Source organism: Bos taurus, chromosome 10, assembly GCF_002263795.3.
Source record: "Bos taurus isolate L1 Dominette 01449 registration number 42190680 breed Hereford chromosome 10, ARS-UCD2.0, whole genome shotgun sequence".
NCBI classification, from domain to species: Eukaryota; Metazoa; Chordata; class Mammalia; order Artiodactyla; family Bovidae; genus Bos; species Bos taurus.
The window spans coordinates 25,677,355-25,692,975 of record NC_037337.1 but is presented as its reverse complement, the minus strand read 5'-3'; the positions used below and the strand labels follow the sequence as shown (position 1 = coordinate 25,692,975).

The following is a 15,621-nucleotide window of genomic DNA, read 5'->3' as shown; positions in this document are numbered from 1 at the left end:
TGTGTGGGGGGGGCGGTGGGAGTGATGAGTTCACTGAGACCGTGATAGCCGTTGTGTGAAGATGGAGGTAGGCTCCTGAGCGTTGAGAGCGCGGCTGACGGGGTTGAAGCAGAAGCGGGAAGCCGGGCGGAGCGGCGGCAGACGGAAGGGGAGAGAGAGCGGGGTTTGGGGGGTGTTGTCATAATGTATGGGTCAGAATCCGTCGCTCCGATCTAACTCCCTGCTTCCCCTAACTTAACCCCGCGGCTTTCTTTTGGTTTCCAGTTTCCCGGAGGAAATGACAATTACCTGACGATCACAGGGCCCTCGCACCCCTTCCTGTCAGGGGCCGAGGTGAGCATGAGTTGCCGACGCTGCGTGGAGAGGGTGGGAGGCAGCGGTGGGATAGGGTGATGGGGAGGAGAGCGCGGATGCCAGGGCCGGGGGGTTGGGAACCGGAGGCTGCTATTGATGTTTGGAGAAAAGTGGCAGCTGCCTTCAGAGCCTATGAGGACTACGCGGAAGGCCAGGAAAACTGCTGTCATCAGAAAAGCAGGACTCTGGAAAAAGCGAACCTATTTTAGAGCGATTCTGTATTGGAGTACAGAGTGAAATTGTCTCCTTTCGTGGAGGAGAAACAAGTGCAATAATGGGAGATCGCAGTAAGGAGAGAATGTTTCAGCCAAAGAAATTTGGGAAAGGGCAGGAGTTTACCTAACATGTCAACTGTGGAATGTGTTCATTCTTAAACCGTACTCTATTGAAGGGGTCTGTGTTTCATTAAATCCTCCTACCTAGCGATTTTTAGAAAGTTAATGGTTATGTTTACTTACAGAGTGTTAGCTTGTTGTGCTAGTGAGAGAATGAAAGGAAATACTTGCGAGAAAACATGGAATTGAGTAGAGCACGCGTTTCTGTTTGCCAGTGCCTCAGAGTTTGGGTAGGTTACTTCACCCTTATGTGTCAGTTTCCCTAGCTGTCAAATGATTGTAACAATAGTTTCTTACGATGTTGTGAAGTAGAAGTAATGATCGTGGTAAGGTCCTTTAGTGTTCGTGGAAAAGATTTAATTGAAATGTTGTCGTAAATATGTATGATTTGTTTAGACAAGGCAGAAGAAAAGGAACAAAAATAAATTCAGTCTTTGAGAAACTGAAACTGAAATTTTGAACTTTCGACTGTCTTTTGAGAATTTTAAATTGTTTTCAAACTTGGCGTAAACCATTTGATCACTTTTTTTGTATCAAGAATTCTCAATTGCTGTTAAATGAATTTATCCATAGGGTCGCAAAGAGTTGGACTCGACTGAAGCGACTTGGCACGCATTCATGAACTTATCCAGTAACAAACCTTAATGCTTTCATGTATGAGAATTAGATGGGCAAGGCCGGGGTGGGGGAGGGGTATGTTATTAGTTTTTTTTTTAACTTTATTGTGATTACTGTTTATTTTTACACTCCTAAGTACAGTGTGAATCAAATGAGCAGTAAATTTAGGAATAATATAAAACCAAAATCTGTTTGATGCTTTGCAATCTCATTGTTAGTTTCTTCTGAGTGATATCTTCATGGTTTCATTTCATTATTTGGAGTGTTGTCGATTTCACATTGGTCTCATCCACATGAAAGCACATCATTACCAATTTCTTCTGAATCAAGTCTCCACAATTTAAATTTCTTTATTTAGAGTGTCATAAATTTCACATTGGCCTCATCAAGAACTTTCCAGGTTTGAGTCTATCCTTTGTGTTTGCTTTTATTACTTTAAGAAAAAAAAATTTTATAAACTCTTTTGCCAAGAAGTTCATATCTGAATTTCAGTGAATTCCTTTAGCCTAGGGCCCTGTCATCGTTACCATTTCTCCTTATCCATTACAACTTCTTCACCTTTGTTTCCCCTCTTGTGTGTTTGTTTTCCTTTATTTCAATTGGTTTGTGGTTTTTGTTGTTTCTGGTCTTACTGTGTGCCACCCCAAGTATATCTTAAAACAAGATGAAGGTGATTAAAATTTTTTTCTTTAGAAGAAGGATAATGTTTAGAGTTTCTTGCAAGGAAAATAAAAGTCCACAAAAATACTTATCATAAAAAAGTTGAAAAAATTGGACTTCTTTGAAATAAAGTGTTTTGTTTTTGTTTTTGTTTTTTTTGCCATGCTGTGCAGCTCTCCAGGTTGTAGTTCCCCAACCAGGGACTGAACCCAGGCCCAAACAGTTGAGAGTGCCAAGTCCTGACCACTAGACCAACAGGGAATTTCCAAAATTTAAGAACTTTTCATCAGTAGACATCATTAAGAAATTAAATAGGCACTTCACAGACTGGGAGAAGATATTTTATTACATATATCTGGCTCAGATTCAGAGTATATTCAGGTACTTCTGCAGAGTGAAATAAAGAATCCAGTTTTTAAATGGACAAAAGATTTAAACTTGCACATCAGAAGAGAAGGTATCCAAATTGTCACTAGGCATATGAAAAAGTATCATCATCACTTATCAGGGAAATGCCAATTAACAATGAGGTACCATTTTATACCCATCATAATGGTGAAATTTAAAAGACTGATCATTCCAGGAGTTGGCAAGCATGTAGATAACTCTTAATCATTGCTGGTGAGAGTGTAAATTGATTCAGCCTCTTTGGAAAACTAGCAGTATCTACTACACATGAAATATAGTTATCCTGTGACCTGGTAATTCCACTCCTTGGTATATACATAATAGAAATGAGTGCATATACTAATCAAAAACATGTATGTCCACAGAAACTTGATTTATATAGCTAAACAGTGGAAACAAATGTCTATAAACTGATAGGTTTGTTAAAAGGAATACTACACAGCAATAAAAAAATAATGAACTACTAATAAATGCAACCTGCTGCTGCTAAGTTGCTTCAGTCGTGTCCCACTCTGTGCGACCCCATAGACGGCAGCCCACGAGGCTCCCCTGTCCCTGGGATTCTCCAGGCAAGAACACTGGAGTGGGTTTCCATTTCCTTCTCCAATGCATGAAAGTGAAGTCATTCAGTCCTGTTCGACTCTTAGCGACCCCATGGACTGTGGCCCACCAGGCTCCTCCATCCATGGGATTTTCCAGGCAAGAGTGTTGGAGTGGGGTGCCATTGCTTTCTCCAATGCAACCTGAGTGATCTCAAAAATATATTACTGAATAAAAGAAGCCAAATAAAAAAGAGTAGACACTATATGAGTTCATTTTTTAAATTAAGATCAAGAATAGACAGCACTAAACTATGCTGATAGAAATCAGAATAGTGGTACCCATTGTACTGATGGGAGGGAGTATTGACTAGAAAGGAGCATGAGAAAATCTTTTAGAGTGATGGAAATGTTCTGTATCTTTATCTGGGTAGTAGATAATTGGGTGTTAATGTATGTAAAAATTCATTGAGCCATATACTTAAAATTTGTGTGCTCTACATAACATATACCTCAATAAAATAAGAAATAATAATTTTTAAAGATTAAGTGTCCAGAGAGGCAGGCTTAGCATTTGTAATAGCATTGCTTGAGCTAGGAGAGCTCTATAGTCTGAAGGGAGTTTAATCTTTCTGTTTATCTTGTTTAGGTTGGCACTTAAATAATGATATTGTAGTTTGAGCACTCTGGGGAAATTAGTCATAAAGATGCACGCTTGCATGTTAAGTCGCTTCAGTCCTTTGCGATTCTTTGTGACCCTATGGACTGTAGCCCACCAGGCTCCTCTGTCCATGGGAGTCTCCAGGCAAGAATACTGGAGTAAGTTGCCATTCCCTTCTCCAGGAGATCTTCCTGATCCAGGGATCAAACTAGTGTCTCTTGCATCTCCTGCATTGGCAGGCAGGTTCTTTACTACTAGCGCCATCTGAGAAGCCCCAGTCGTAAAGATACCTGTCCTTAATTTTCCTAATTTTCTAAGTAATCATTAGAACCAGTTAATGATTTCAGACTAAATAGTTAAATTTTCATTACTATGTCAATTTTTAAGAACAATTAAACTATTTTAATAATCCATAGGACCAATGTATTGTTGAATAAATCGGTGTTTGATTAAAAGAACTTTTCCTTAAAATGAATGATCTACACAAGAAATTACTTAAATACTGGATTGTGTGTTTTGGTATGGAGGAATGTGAAAAGGTAGGAAAATGGTATTTTAAATTTTTTTAGTTCCCTAGATAGCTAAACCTTTATAATCCTTGCTTATAAACTATAATTCCCAAACTGCTTTCTTCTTCATAAAGCCCCAGGAATTTAACAGAAGGAAATGAAAGTTGAGTTGAGAAGGGAGGGAAATCATGTTTCTGTTTCCTCTTTCTGTGTCCACGTCACTTAGTTTGACTTTAATATTTGCTACAGTTTTATGTTTTATATTTGACAAGCTAGAGTTTATGATTTAGTTATATAGTGAATCCACTGAAATAAAAGAACTTTAGATGTTCATTATCTAATAATCTTACCAATAGTTTGTGGTAGTAAAAGCTTTAGAGTAGATCTCTATTCTAACACGTGGTTTCCCCTTCTGTATTCTTGATCATTGCAGTTATTTTACTCTTCCTTTTTAAAGGAAGAAACAAAGTAACAAAAAACAAAACACGATTAAAGCCATGGATGCAGAATAACAAAGCTGTTTCCATATTCCAGTGGGTGGTACATAGAAAGAAAGCCTTGTTAATTCGATACAGTGAAATCTCTGCTTCCTTGGTGTTTAGTGTAGTTCATGAGAATACTCCAGATGGTTTATGAGGGCTAGTCCTTTGTAGAACACTGGTCTTTTGTATGAATTTTTATTCTTTTTTCAGTTCTCATTAACAAATAGTATCATTTTCATATCAGCAGAGTTACTTTACTTATTTGTTGTGGTAAGCAGAAAAGGATGGTCATCTTTTGCTTTACCAAAGCAACCTGTATCTTCTTAAAAAATTGTAAACCACTGTTTTACAACTGTTGATCTAATACAATAAATGTTTCTCTGGATCCTTCCTGTCACTGTAACTTTTGTTTGTTTATATCAGAATTTGGTAAAAGTCTTTATACTCTTTTTCCTGAAAAATGCTCACATGAACTTGAACTGAAATCTCAGAGTCATGGACTGAAGTTAAGAACTTCCATACAATAAGAAAAAGTATGATTTGTGTACTGAAGAAAGTTCAGTTCTTAGGGAGAGTTTTAGTTTTTCCTCAATTGTCTGCTCCCGTGCTCTTTATGCTTCCCTCGTGTTATCGCAAATGTTTACCATGCTAAATAGTAAGGCTCTTGGAGGAGGAAAATATAGAAATGAAGCGATATACGTATCTTTTTGTCTTCTAGGAAACTTTTTTCTGTTTCCCAGTGTGATTTCAGAGAAATTTCACAGACATACTCTCTCCCTAGTTTTAATAGCTGGAAATATTCTATCAAAATTAAAAATGGTGATATTGGTGAGATCCTTTCTAGGTCTGGAAAAACCTTGAGGAATTCTTAAAGAATGTTGTTGTTATTGTTCACTTGCTCAGTTGTGTCCACTTTTTGTGACCCCGTGGACTGCAGCATGCCAGGCTTCCCTTTCCTTCACCGTCTCCTGGAGCTTGCTCTAACTCATGTCCATTGAGTCAGTGATGCCATTCAACCGTCTCATCCTCTGTCATCCCCTTCTCCTCCTGTCTTCAATCTTTCACACCATCAGGGTCTTTCCCAGTGAGTCAGCTTTTCGCATCAGGTGGTCAAAGTTTTGAAGCTTTAGCTTCAGCATCAGTCCTTCCAATGAATATTCAGGACTGATTTCCTTTAGAATTGACTGGTTTGATCTCCTAGGAGTCCAAGGGACTCTCAAGAGTCTTCTCCAACACCATAGTTCAAAAGCATCAACTCATCGGTGCTTAGCCTTCTTTATGGTCCAACTCTCACATCCATACATGACTACGGGAAAAACCATAGCTTTGACTAGATGGACCTTTGTCGGCAAAGTAACATCTCTACTTTTTAACATGCTTTCTAGGTTGGTCATAGCTTTTCTTGCAAGGAGCAAGTGTCTTTTAATTTCATGGCTGCAGTCACCATCTGCAGTGATTCAGGAGCCCAAGAAAATAAAGTCTGTCACTGTTCCATTGTTTCCCCATCCATTTGCCATGAAGTGATGGGACTAGATGCCATGATCTTTGTTATTTGAATGTTGAGTTTTAAGCCAGCTTTTTCACTCTCCTCTTTCATGTTCATTGAGAGGTTCTTTAGTTCCTCTTCGCTTTCTGCCATAAGGGTGGTGTCTTCTGCATATCTGAGGTTATTGATATTTCTCTTGGCAATCTTGTTTCCAGCTTATGCTTCATCCAGCCCGGCATTTTGCATGATATACTCTGCATATAAGTGAAATAAGCAGAATGACAATATACAGCCTTGACATACTCCTTTCCCAATTTGGAACCAGTTCTTTGTTCCATGTCTGGTTTTAACTGTTGCTTCTTGACCTGCGTACAGGTTTCTCAGGAGGCAGGTCAGGTGGTCTGGTGGTGTCTTTTTCAGAATTTCCCACAGTTTGTTGTTATCCACACAGTCAAAGGCTTTACCATAGTCAGTGAAGCAGAAATAGATGTTTTTCTAAAATTCTCTTGCTTTTTCTGTGATCCAGTGGATGTTAGCAATTTGATCTCTGGTTCGTCTGCCTTTTTAAAATCCTGCTTGAGCTACCTTACTTAATTATGGAAAAGAAAAAAAATACCTGTGGGTATCTACTGAATTTCATATGAATCAGTTAATATTTATTGTGTCATATGACAGGTTGATAAAATGTAAAGTTTCTGAAATTCCAACAATCTGTGATAATTGGCTGGGGTAGGTGACAAGCTAACAATTAGGATATTCATGTTCTCACTAAGTAATTATATATATCAGGGCCATGTGACTAACCTTTGTGTAGTAAACCTCATTAGTCCTCCTAACAACCATATAAGGAGATTACAACTCTGATTTTATAAATTAGGAAAACCCATTTGAGGTCATATAGTAAGTGGCAGAGAAGGGACTTGAACCCAGATCTCTGTGACACGAAAGTCTCTTGCTTTTATTTTAATGCTCTATTTGCTGTTGTTATTAATACTCTGTTGCTGCAGATGTTGCCATTTTTAGTTTTTTAGTATCAAAAGAAACCATAGCATTTAATGTATTTTAAGTCAGACATTGATCTGTTACCTCTGTGAATGGTGGCCTCATTCAGAGTGCATGCCTGCACTCTCAGTCACTCAGTTCTGTCTGACTACTTGTGAGTCATGGACTGTAGCCCGGCAGGCTCCTCTGCCTGTGGGACTTCCCAGGCAAGAACACTGGAGTGAGTTGCCATTTTCTTCTCTGGGGGATCCTCCCAACCCAGAAATCGAACCTGAGTCTCCTGTGTCTCCAGCATTAGCAGGCAGGTTCTTTACCACTGAGTAGAAAGAGTATATTATTATTGTAGTTGGATTAGGAGGAAGCGATTGGGTCTTCCAGCTGGAGTAATCTTTTTCTTCCTCTTTTGCAGAAAGGCTTGTTCAGAGCAAGACAGGAATATGTTCAGGAACTGTTAGAGAACCAGTTTGCCCTCTGGCTATATCTCTTATGAAGGTTTTTCTCCTCACTGTTATCCTTATTTTGGCTGGCATTGTTGGGTTTTCTGAAAATCCTGTACATATGGGAATTTTGTACAAATCATGATTTCTGAAATGGAAAAGAGGTAGGAAACTCTCAAGTGCATATATTTTAGAAGTCCATGAGGTCCCCCTGACAGTTCCTTTTAGGATCTGCTTCACAGGATCCTAAAACAACAAAGTCTAATTGTGTGGTGGACAGTGAATTTCTGTGGTCTAATAGTTCAGGTGTAGTAATTATGAAATAATTGCTGTATCCTAGAATCTTCAGACAGATTTTAAGCATCATAACAAAACAGGTTTTAAAGGTTGGGTCCTTACTAATGGTGCTGAAAGAATCATTCATTAGACCAACAGGCAAAATAATTTAGGACAACCAAGATGGTAAAGGTAGAAAAGAGATAAATGAATTGAAAACTGTGATTGATATTAGCAGCTTTGTACATGACATATGGCCAAAGATATGAGGAAGAAGATTCTTATTTTTAAAATTAAGTCCTAAGATATTGATAACAAAAATGGGATCCAGGCTGAAAAGAAGTACACTAAGAATGTCTAGTACTCAGGCACGTTCTTCGCTTAGCAGTATGCAATTCTTCCTCTTTCCACTAAATCTTTTTCCTTTTTTCCCTCCCTACAGACTTTCCACACACCAAGCCTGGGTGATGAGGAATTTGAAATCCCACCTATCTCCTTGGATTCCGATCCTTCATTGGCTGTCTCGGATGTGGTTGGCCACTTTGATGACCTGGCAGACCCTTCCTCCTCTCAGGATGGCAGCTTTTCAGCCCAGTATGGGGTCCAGACGTTGGACATGCCTGTGGGCATGACCCATGGCTTGATGGAGCAGGGCGGGGGGCTCCTGAGTGGGGGCTTGACCATGGTAAGGGGCAAGACATTATCAGGCTTCCCCAACTTCATGGGCATGGTGTTAGGGAAGATACAAGTGACTCTGTATGCCCTACTTAATTCCCTTGGGTATTACTTATTTTTCATTCTTCTGACTAAAGGCTCGCTAATAAAGACCCCACTTCCCTTGAATAAGTGAGATTTATCATCTGAATCAATTTTATTTGAAACATGTTTTAAAATTGTAAAATGTCCAATGTTAACCCTGAAATGAAAATTATTTATTGTATTTTTGAAAGAAAAGTTTTTTCCCTATTACATTATGGCTTTCACATTCTACGATTCAAATGAGTGTGATTGCTGGTATGTTGAGGGGTGTATTCAAAACCTGTCTGAACCATGAGTGGATTAAGTGGATTAATGTGTGTTATAAATCAGTGTATTGGGCTTCTAGCACATCTCATCAGCACATCGACACACATTACACTTGATGCCAGACATCTCTTCTCACATTGGCTTTACTCTGATTTGCCTGTGCATTGAACTTTAACAGCCATTATTTAGGAGGGTACAGGGAGAAAGGTTTTCTTTCCCCAGTGTGTCATCACTATCTCCAGATTACTGAATGATTTACTTGATCTGAACTTGTCCAAGATTAAGACTTCTTTGGCTGTTTTTAGTTGTTTTGGAATAGGCCTTTGAGTACAAATAAGTGACTTAGTATTCAACCTGTAATTTCTCTACTTATTAAAAAGCTTAGTATGTTTTATATGTAGATAAATTATTTGATGTTTGTTTAAATGATGATGCATTCTGGGTAAGCAGAGGGTTTATAAACTGTCCTGAATTCAGGTGCAGGGAAGGGAAAGGTGGTGTTTTTTGTATTTACTGTTTAATTTGTCCTTCTGCTTCTCTCAGGACTTGGATCATTCTATAGGAACTCAGTATAGTGCCAACCCACCTGTTACAATTGATGTACCAATGACAGACATGACATCTGGCTTGATGGGGCATAGCCAGTTGACCACCATTGATCAGTCAGAACTGAGTTCTCAACTTGGTCTGAGCTTAGGGGGTGGCACCATCCTGCCACCTGCCCAGTCACCTGAGGATCGTCTTTCAACCACCCCTTCACCTACAAGTTCACTTCATGAGGATGGTGTTGAGGAATTCCGGAGGGTAAGGCATTCTCTGCCAAAATCAAATCTGCCATGTTACACTGGGATAGAACCTTTGACATACAGATCCTACTAAGTTTTCTCTCCTACTGCCCTGCCATTTCTCTGCTCTTTGCTGGTTATGGGGTCCTGCCTCTTAATTTAGTTTATAATGCTTTTTCCAATCCCCATACTTATCTGTTCTCACATACTTTACTAAAGCCTTAATCCTCTTGCCTCTATTTTTATTTAGCATTTCTGAAAATTCCATTCCTATGACTAGTTTACCCCATCTAAAAGTCCTTTTCTGTGAGTTCTCCAGATGTGATACTTCCATCATAATTCTGTCTCTTTTCTCCTCACAGCAACCTCCCAGCCAGAAAACAGTTGTGGTGGAAGCAGGGAAAAAGCAGAAGGCTCCAAAGAAGAGAAAAAAGAAAGATCCTAATGAACCTCAAAAACCAGTTTCAGCATATGCTTTATTCTTTCGTGACACACAGGCTGCCATCAAGGGACAGAATCCCAATGCCACTTTTGGGGAGGTTTCAAAAATTGTGGCTTCTATGTGGGACAGTCTTGGAGAAGAGCAAAAACAGGTGAGCAAATAATGAGGAACAATGTTACAGAAGTTCTTAAGAAGAAGGGGGATAGGGACCTCCATGCTGGTCCAGTGGCTGAGACGCCACGCTTCAGATGCAGTGGAGCCAGGTTCAATCCCTGGTCAGGGAACTAGACCCCACATGCCGCAACTAAAACCTGGTGCAGCGAAATAACTTTAAAAATTGGTTTAAAAAAAAGGCAAGGGGATTAAACCTAAGCTTTAACTTTCTCAGATGTTGTTTAATATCAGCTCTTTATTAATGGGATTCAAGATCATATGTCTTAAAAATTGCAGCCATACACTGAATCCAAAATACCTACATAAAAATTATTATAAAAAACACTGAATCCACAGCCAAGTTTGGAGTTTTTCATTGGCCTCATATAAACTTGAGAACTATAGTTAACCTCCCTAAATTTAAGCTGAATTAAACAAATGAAAATTGTGGTACTACATAAATATACAATTGAAATTACAGATGAGTGTAATTATCATTACCCTAGACTCAACAGGTGTTATTTGCTACTTAATCTTAAAACAAAAACTGAATTTATTAGATAATTTATATCAGTTATGTGTTGCTCACTAAACCACCAGAAATTTAGTAGCTTAAGACAGAAGTAATTTATTACTTATTATGATTCTGTAAATTGGTTAGGTGGTTTTCTTGGTGTTCTTACCTGGGTTTATTCCTGGAGTTGTACTCACAAACAACAGCCTGATATGGCTGTTCAAGATGACCTTGCTGCCATGTCTGGCAGTTGGTGCTACCTGTTGGCTTAAACGCCTTGGTCTCTTTCGCATGGTCTCTCATCCTCCAAATAGGCTAGACTGACTTCTTTACACTGGCAGGCTTAGAGCAGTGTTCCAAGAGAACAAAAACAGGTGCCCCCAAATTCTCTTTGTGTCAATTCAGCCACATTCTAATGGTTAAAGCAACTCAGAGAGCTAGCCCAAATTCAAAGGAAGGGGAAATAGGTTTCATTTGTTAATGGAAGACTAGGTACACAGAACAGGAAGAATTGTGGCCATCATTACAGTTTACCACATTCCTTAAGAGGGAGAGTATATACTGACTGGGTAGACATGATCCCAGACTAAGCAGACTACTGATTTTATCATGTAGTTAGGGGGTCAGGATTTGTGTTGGTTACAGAAGTGTGGGCAGTAGTTGCTATTAGCTTTAGAAGTGTAGTTATTCTGCAAGCCTACTGTTGATTGGCTGACTTTCATATACAAGTCTGCCATGGAGGCTGTCTTGAGTACTAGTTTTCAGAAGTGTATTCACCTAAGAAGGGTTGTCAATATTTACACTAAGATGAATTGTCTTTCATTGATGAATAATACAGGATTATTAGTCTTTTCTATGAGTATATGGACTTTTAAAGCAGCTTCTTTCATGCAGGTATATAAGAGGAAAACTGAAGCTGCCAAGAAAGAGTATCTGAAGGCTTTGGCTGCTTATAAAGATAATCAAGAGTGTCAGGTAAGAGGACTGGGATAGATGTATATTTAAACCAATAAACAGGTTTTTGAGCTGCTTATTAGCATTTATAAGAAGTAAATACCACCAAAAAAATCTGTGGAATCTATTAATACTATGTAGTATTAAAGCTTAATAGTATATAACAGGTTTCCCATTTGTTTCCATCATAAAACTCTCCGAACAGTCTGTCTTTCTGAGTTTGACACTGTCATTGTTTACTTTAGCCAAGTAGCACACATGGCTGCCCATTTTTCTTTTCTTTCTTTCTTTACCTACCACCTGTAATGTATTCTTTTCTTGGAAGGTGATTAGGGTGAACATACCCTGGGAAAGAGGATAAATGTCCTGATTTTTTTTTCATCTTCTTTTAGGCCACTGTGGAAACTGTGGACATGGACCCAGCGCCACCATCACAGACTCCTTCTCCACCTCCTGTGGCTGCTGCTGACCCAGCATCTCCAGCACCAGCCTCAACAGAGCCCCCTGCCCTGTCTCCTTCCATTGTTGTCAATTCCACTCTTTCATCCTATGTGGCAAACCAGGCATCTTCTGGGGCTGGGGGTCAGCCCAATATTACCAAGTTGATTATTACCAAACAGATGTTGCCCTCTTCTATTACTATGTCTCAAGGCGGGATGGTTACTGTTATCCCAGCCACAGTGGTGACCTCTCGGGGTCTCCAACTTGGCCAAACCAGTACAGCTACTATCCAGCCCAGTCAACAAGCCCAGATTGTCACTCGATCGGTGTTGCAGGCAGCAGCAGCAGCAGCAGCTTCTATGCAACTACCTCCACCCCGACTACAGCCCCCTCCACTACAGCAGATGCCTCAACCCCCCACTCAGCAGCAAGTAACCATTCTCCAACAGCCTCCCCCACTCCAGGCCATGCAACAGCCTCCACCTCAGAAATTTCGAATCAACCTACAGCAACAGCCACCTCCACTACAGGTCAAGATTGTGCCTCCACCCACTCTGAAAATGCAGACTACCTTAGTTCCACCACCTGTAGAAAGTAGTCCAGAGCAGCCTGTGAACAACAGCCCTGAGACCCATACAGTGGAGGAGACCACTCCTGAGACAATCTGTGAAATGATCACAGATGTAGTTCCTGAGGTGAGACTCTGTTTTCAGGTATTTGCTCTAGATCAGTGAAAGCATTTTGGTTGATACAATAAAAGCAGGAGTTGCTAGTAGCATTTAATGCCTGACGAGGAATACAAAATATCCTATAGAGGACATTTGCTTACAACTGAATTGTCCCAGCCAAGATACTCTGTAGTGTTCTTGAGAAGCAACATTAAGAGGCCCTTCTGCCCTAGATTACTCCTTAACTCAGCAGAAGTAATACTGTAATTCAAGTAAAGATACAGCCTAAGCATAGTTACTTTTCAAGTGTCTACACCAGGATCCAAAGCTATAGAGACAAATTCTTCCACTTCTCCCAAACGTTGACTGCTTGGCTTATGTTTTAAGTAATGGGATGGGTAGGGGATATAGGTAGAAAAATTCAGCTAGTACATATCAATGAGTCTTTCCAAAGAGATAGATGCCAATTTACCCTACTTTAACTTGAAATCTGGGTCTATTTGTGATCCTAGCTTTGTAACTAATGAAACAATGTTTTTTTGATGTGGGCCATTTTTTTTTTTAATTGGAGGATAACTGCTTTACAATACTGTGTTGGTTTCTGCCATACAGCAACATGAGAAACAATTAAAAACAACAACAACAACAAAACCACCCCATCCTGCAAAATCAGGAACTATGGATCTCGAAAGTTTATCTTCTCTTAGTCCCTCTGATCTTAGTTGAGGTGACCCCAACCTCTACTCCTACTTTTGAATTGATATTTTCAGAGGAATATTATTCCTCTGTGTAGAATAAAGTTAGTGATAGGTTAAGATTAAACACTAGCATTATGACCAGCATTCCCCTGATGGGAAGCATCATGTCAGTCTGGATGACAAAATTCTAAAGCTGGATTTGGAGTGAGACCAAGAATTCACCTTCCTTTGGAACTTTACCCCTACCTGTGAGGGACTGTAACATGTGTTGCTCCACTGGATCACAGAGTTAATTTGACTAGCTGCCTGGCTGGCTAGGTAGCAATCTAGTCCGTCTTTGATGCTCTCTTCCTCTCATAGGTTGAGTCTCCTTCTCAAATGGATGTTGAATTGGTGAGTGGGTCTCCCATGACACTTTCACCCCAGCCTCGATGTGTGAGGTCCGGCTGTGAAAACCCTCCCGTTGTGAGTAAGGACTGGGACAATGAGTACTGCAGCAATGAGTGCGTGGTGAAGCACTGCAGGTGAGCTTATAGTTCCCTTCTTATAATTAATGTATGGCTAAATCAACTGTTGGAATAACATGGGATCTGAGCATATAATCAGTATCACCTTACCTTAGGTAGAGTAGGTTGCTATGTATGTCTGATCACAGAAGCTACTAGAAAAGTGTCCCTCCTTAAAAAGAGCTTACATTTGCTGTACAGACAAAGATGACATGATTAGCAGGTCACACTTTTCAGTTACCACATTAACTCTACGTGTTCATTTTGAAACTATGACACATCAAGTTGTTGGTGACTGAATATTAGTATAGTTTATCTCGTCAGTGCAAACCAGACCACTTAGGTAATGAATTAGAGTTTGAGGATGGATAGGTGGTAAGTAGCACAATAAAATGCTAAGTATGGGGCAAAGGGAAGAAGTTCCGAATCTGCCCATTTCCCCAGTTTTCCTGAGACTGATCTACATCCACGAAACAAGGCATTGGTATTTCCTATCTCAAATCCTTTAAATTAGGATTGGCTATACTTCTGACTTCTAGGCCTATTGCCCTTATATTCTTATTTAGGTGATATCTATCAACCTATTTGTTTAAGACAGAGTTTTAAAAAAACATACCTAGGCTATAATTCTAAGTTTGTGTGTATCTTTTTCTTTTTTAGGGATGTCTTCTTGGCCTGGGTAGCCTCTAGAAACTCAAACACAGTGGTGTTTGTGAAATAGTACATCTGTTTTCCAAGCCAGTGAAGACTTACTGCTGGGAACATGTCCACCGAGCCTATTTTAAAAAGACAAGCGAGGCTTCTGGTAGTGCCTGATCTCAACCTATGATGATCCTTTACATCTTTCACCTTTCTCCCCTTCTGTCGCTCTTCTACAGGAGCTATGGAGCAGGGCCACTGAGTTTGCTGCAATCTGGAATTGCTTTTTACTTTCAAGTACAAGCAGAGATATCAGTGATAATAAGAGAGGAAAGGGTGAAGGGAATATAAACAAGTAGAACATAGGGGTGATGGCTAGGTGGGGGATTGTTTGAGGAAACTTGTTGGTAGAATTGTCATAGGATTACCTAAAAGATTATTAAAATGATAGAGTACTCAGCTTTGAGCCTAGGAAAAAAACATCACTGTGTGCATCTCTTCTAAAGGGGCTAAAAGGTTGCATTAAAGGTTACCTCTTAGAGAACTGTTACTATCATATCTGTACATTCATTATTAGTTTGAGAACAAAGGTTTTCAACACAGTAATAATAAGCACACTAGACTGTAGAGAAAATAACATCACCTAGGAGCTTCTTATTTCTCTGCAATTATATTTCTGTACTCAACTTTCTGATTGTATCACAGTTTTGAGTGTAAAAAGGAGAACTCGACATCCTTAATATAAGAGGTTTCACCAAAGTTTAAAGAAATTGTGTTCACTTGTGTTTGATGAAATATCTTTTAAAAAATAGGCCCGAAGTGTTTTTACTTATATAGGCTAATTCTCTGCATACCCTAGGCACTTATTTAATGTAAGATGTGCTTATTTCATTTTTCTTGGAATTAAATGAATAAAAAACTAGCAAAGCCACAGTTGTAACAGAATAAGCAACTATTTAAAACATGACAGCTCTAGTGATGATAATCTTAAGTGAAACTCAGATCTTACCTTGAGAAATGTCCCAGAG

General features: G+C 39.4%; 1 protein-coding gene across 2 annotated transcripts; it reads left to right on the top strand.

The window, feature by feature from the left end:
• Positions 1-32: 32 nt before the first annotated feature.
• TOX4 (TOX high mobility group box family member 4) lies at positions 33-15,526 on the top strand. Of its 2 annotated transcripts, NM_001075707.1 has the most exons (9): positions 48-67; positions 265-333; positions 8,210-8,452; positions 9,337-9,597; positions 9,941-10,171; positions 11,582-11,662; positions 12,034-12,777; positions 13,809-13,972; positions 14,615-15,404. In NM_001075707.1, exons 1-9 carry the CDS (start codon positions 62-64, stop codon positions 14,673-14,675), a joined length of 1,860 nt encoding a protein of 619 aa, NP_001069175.1. In that variant the 5' UTR covers positions 48-61; the 3' UTR covers positions 14,676-15,404. The 2 variants fall into 2 exon arrangements, with proteins under 2 accessions (XP_059746351.1, NP_001069175.1); XM_059890368.1 differs by lacking the exon at positions 265-333 and having other exon boundaries at positions 33-67; positions 14,615-15,526.
• The last annotated feature ends 95 nt before the right edge of the window (positions 15,527-15,621 follow it).

What these genes read in the sequence shown, in the direction of transcription:
- TOX4 (NM_001075707.1), top strand. An exon ending in CCTTCCTGTCAGGGGCCGAG is followed by an intron (nt 334 to 8,209) that starts GTGAGCATGAGT and finishes CCCTCCCTACAG; the next exon opens with ACTTTCCACACACCAAGCCT. An exon ending in TCACAGATGTAGTTCCTGAG is followed by an intron (nt 12,778 to 13,808) that starts GTGAGACTCTGT and finishes TTCCTCTCATAG; the next exon opens with GTTGAGTCTCCTTCTCAAAT.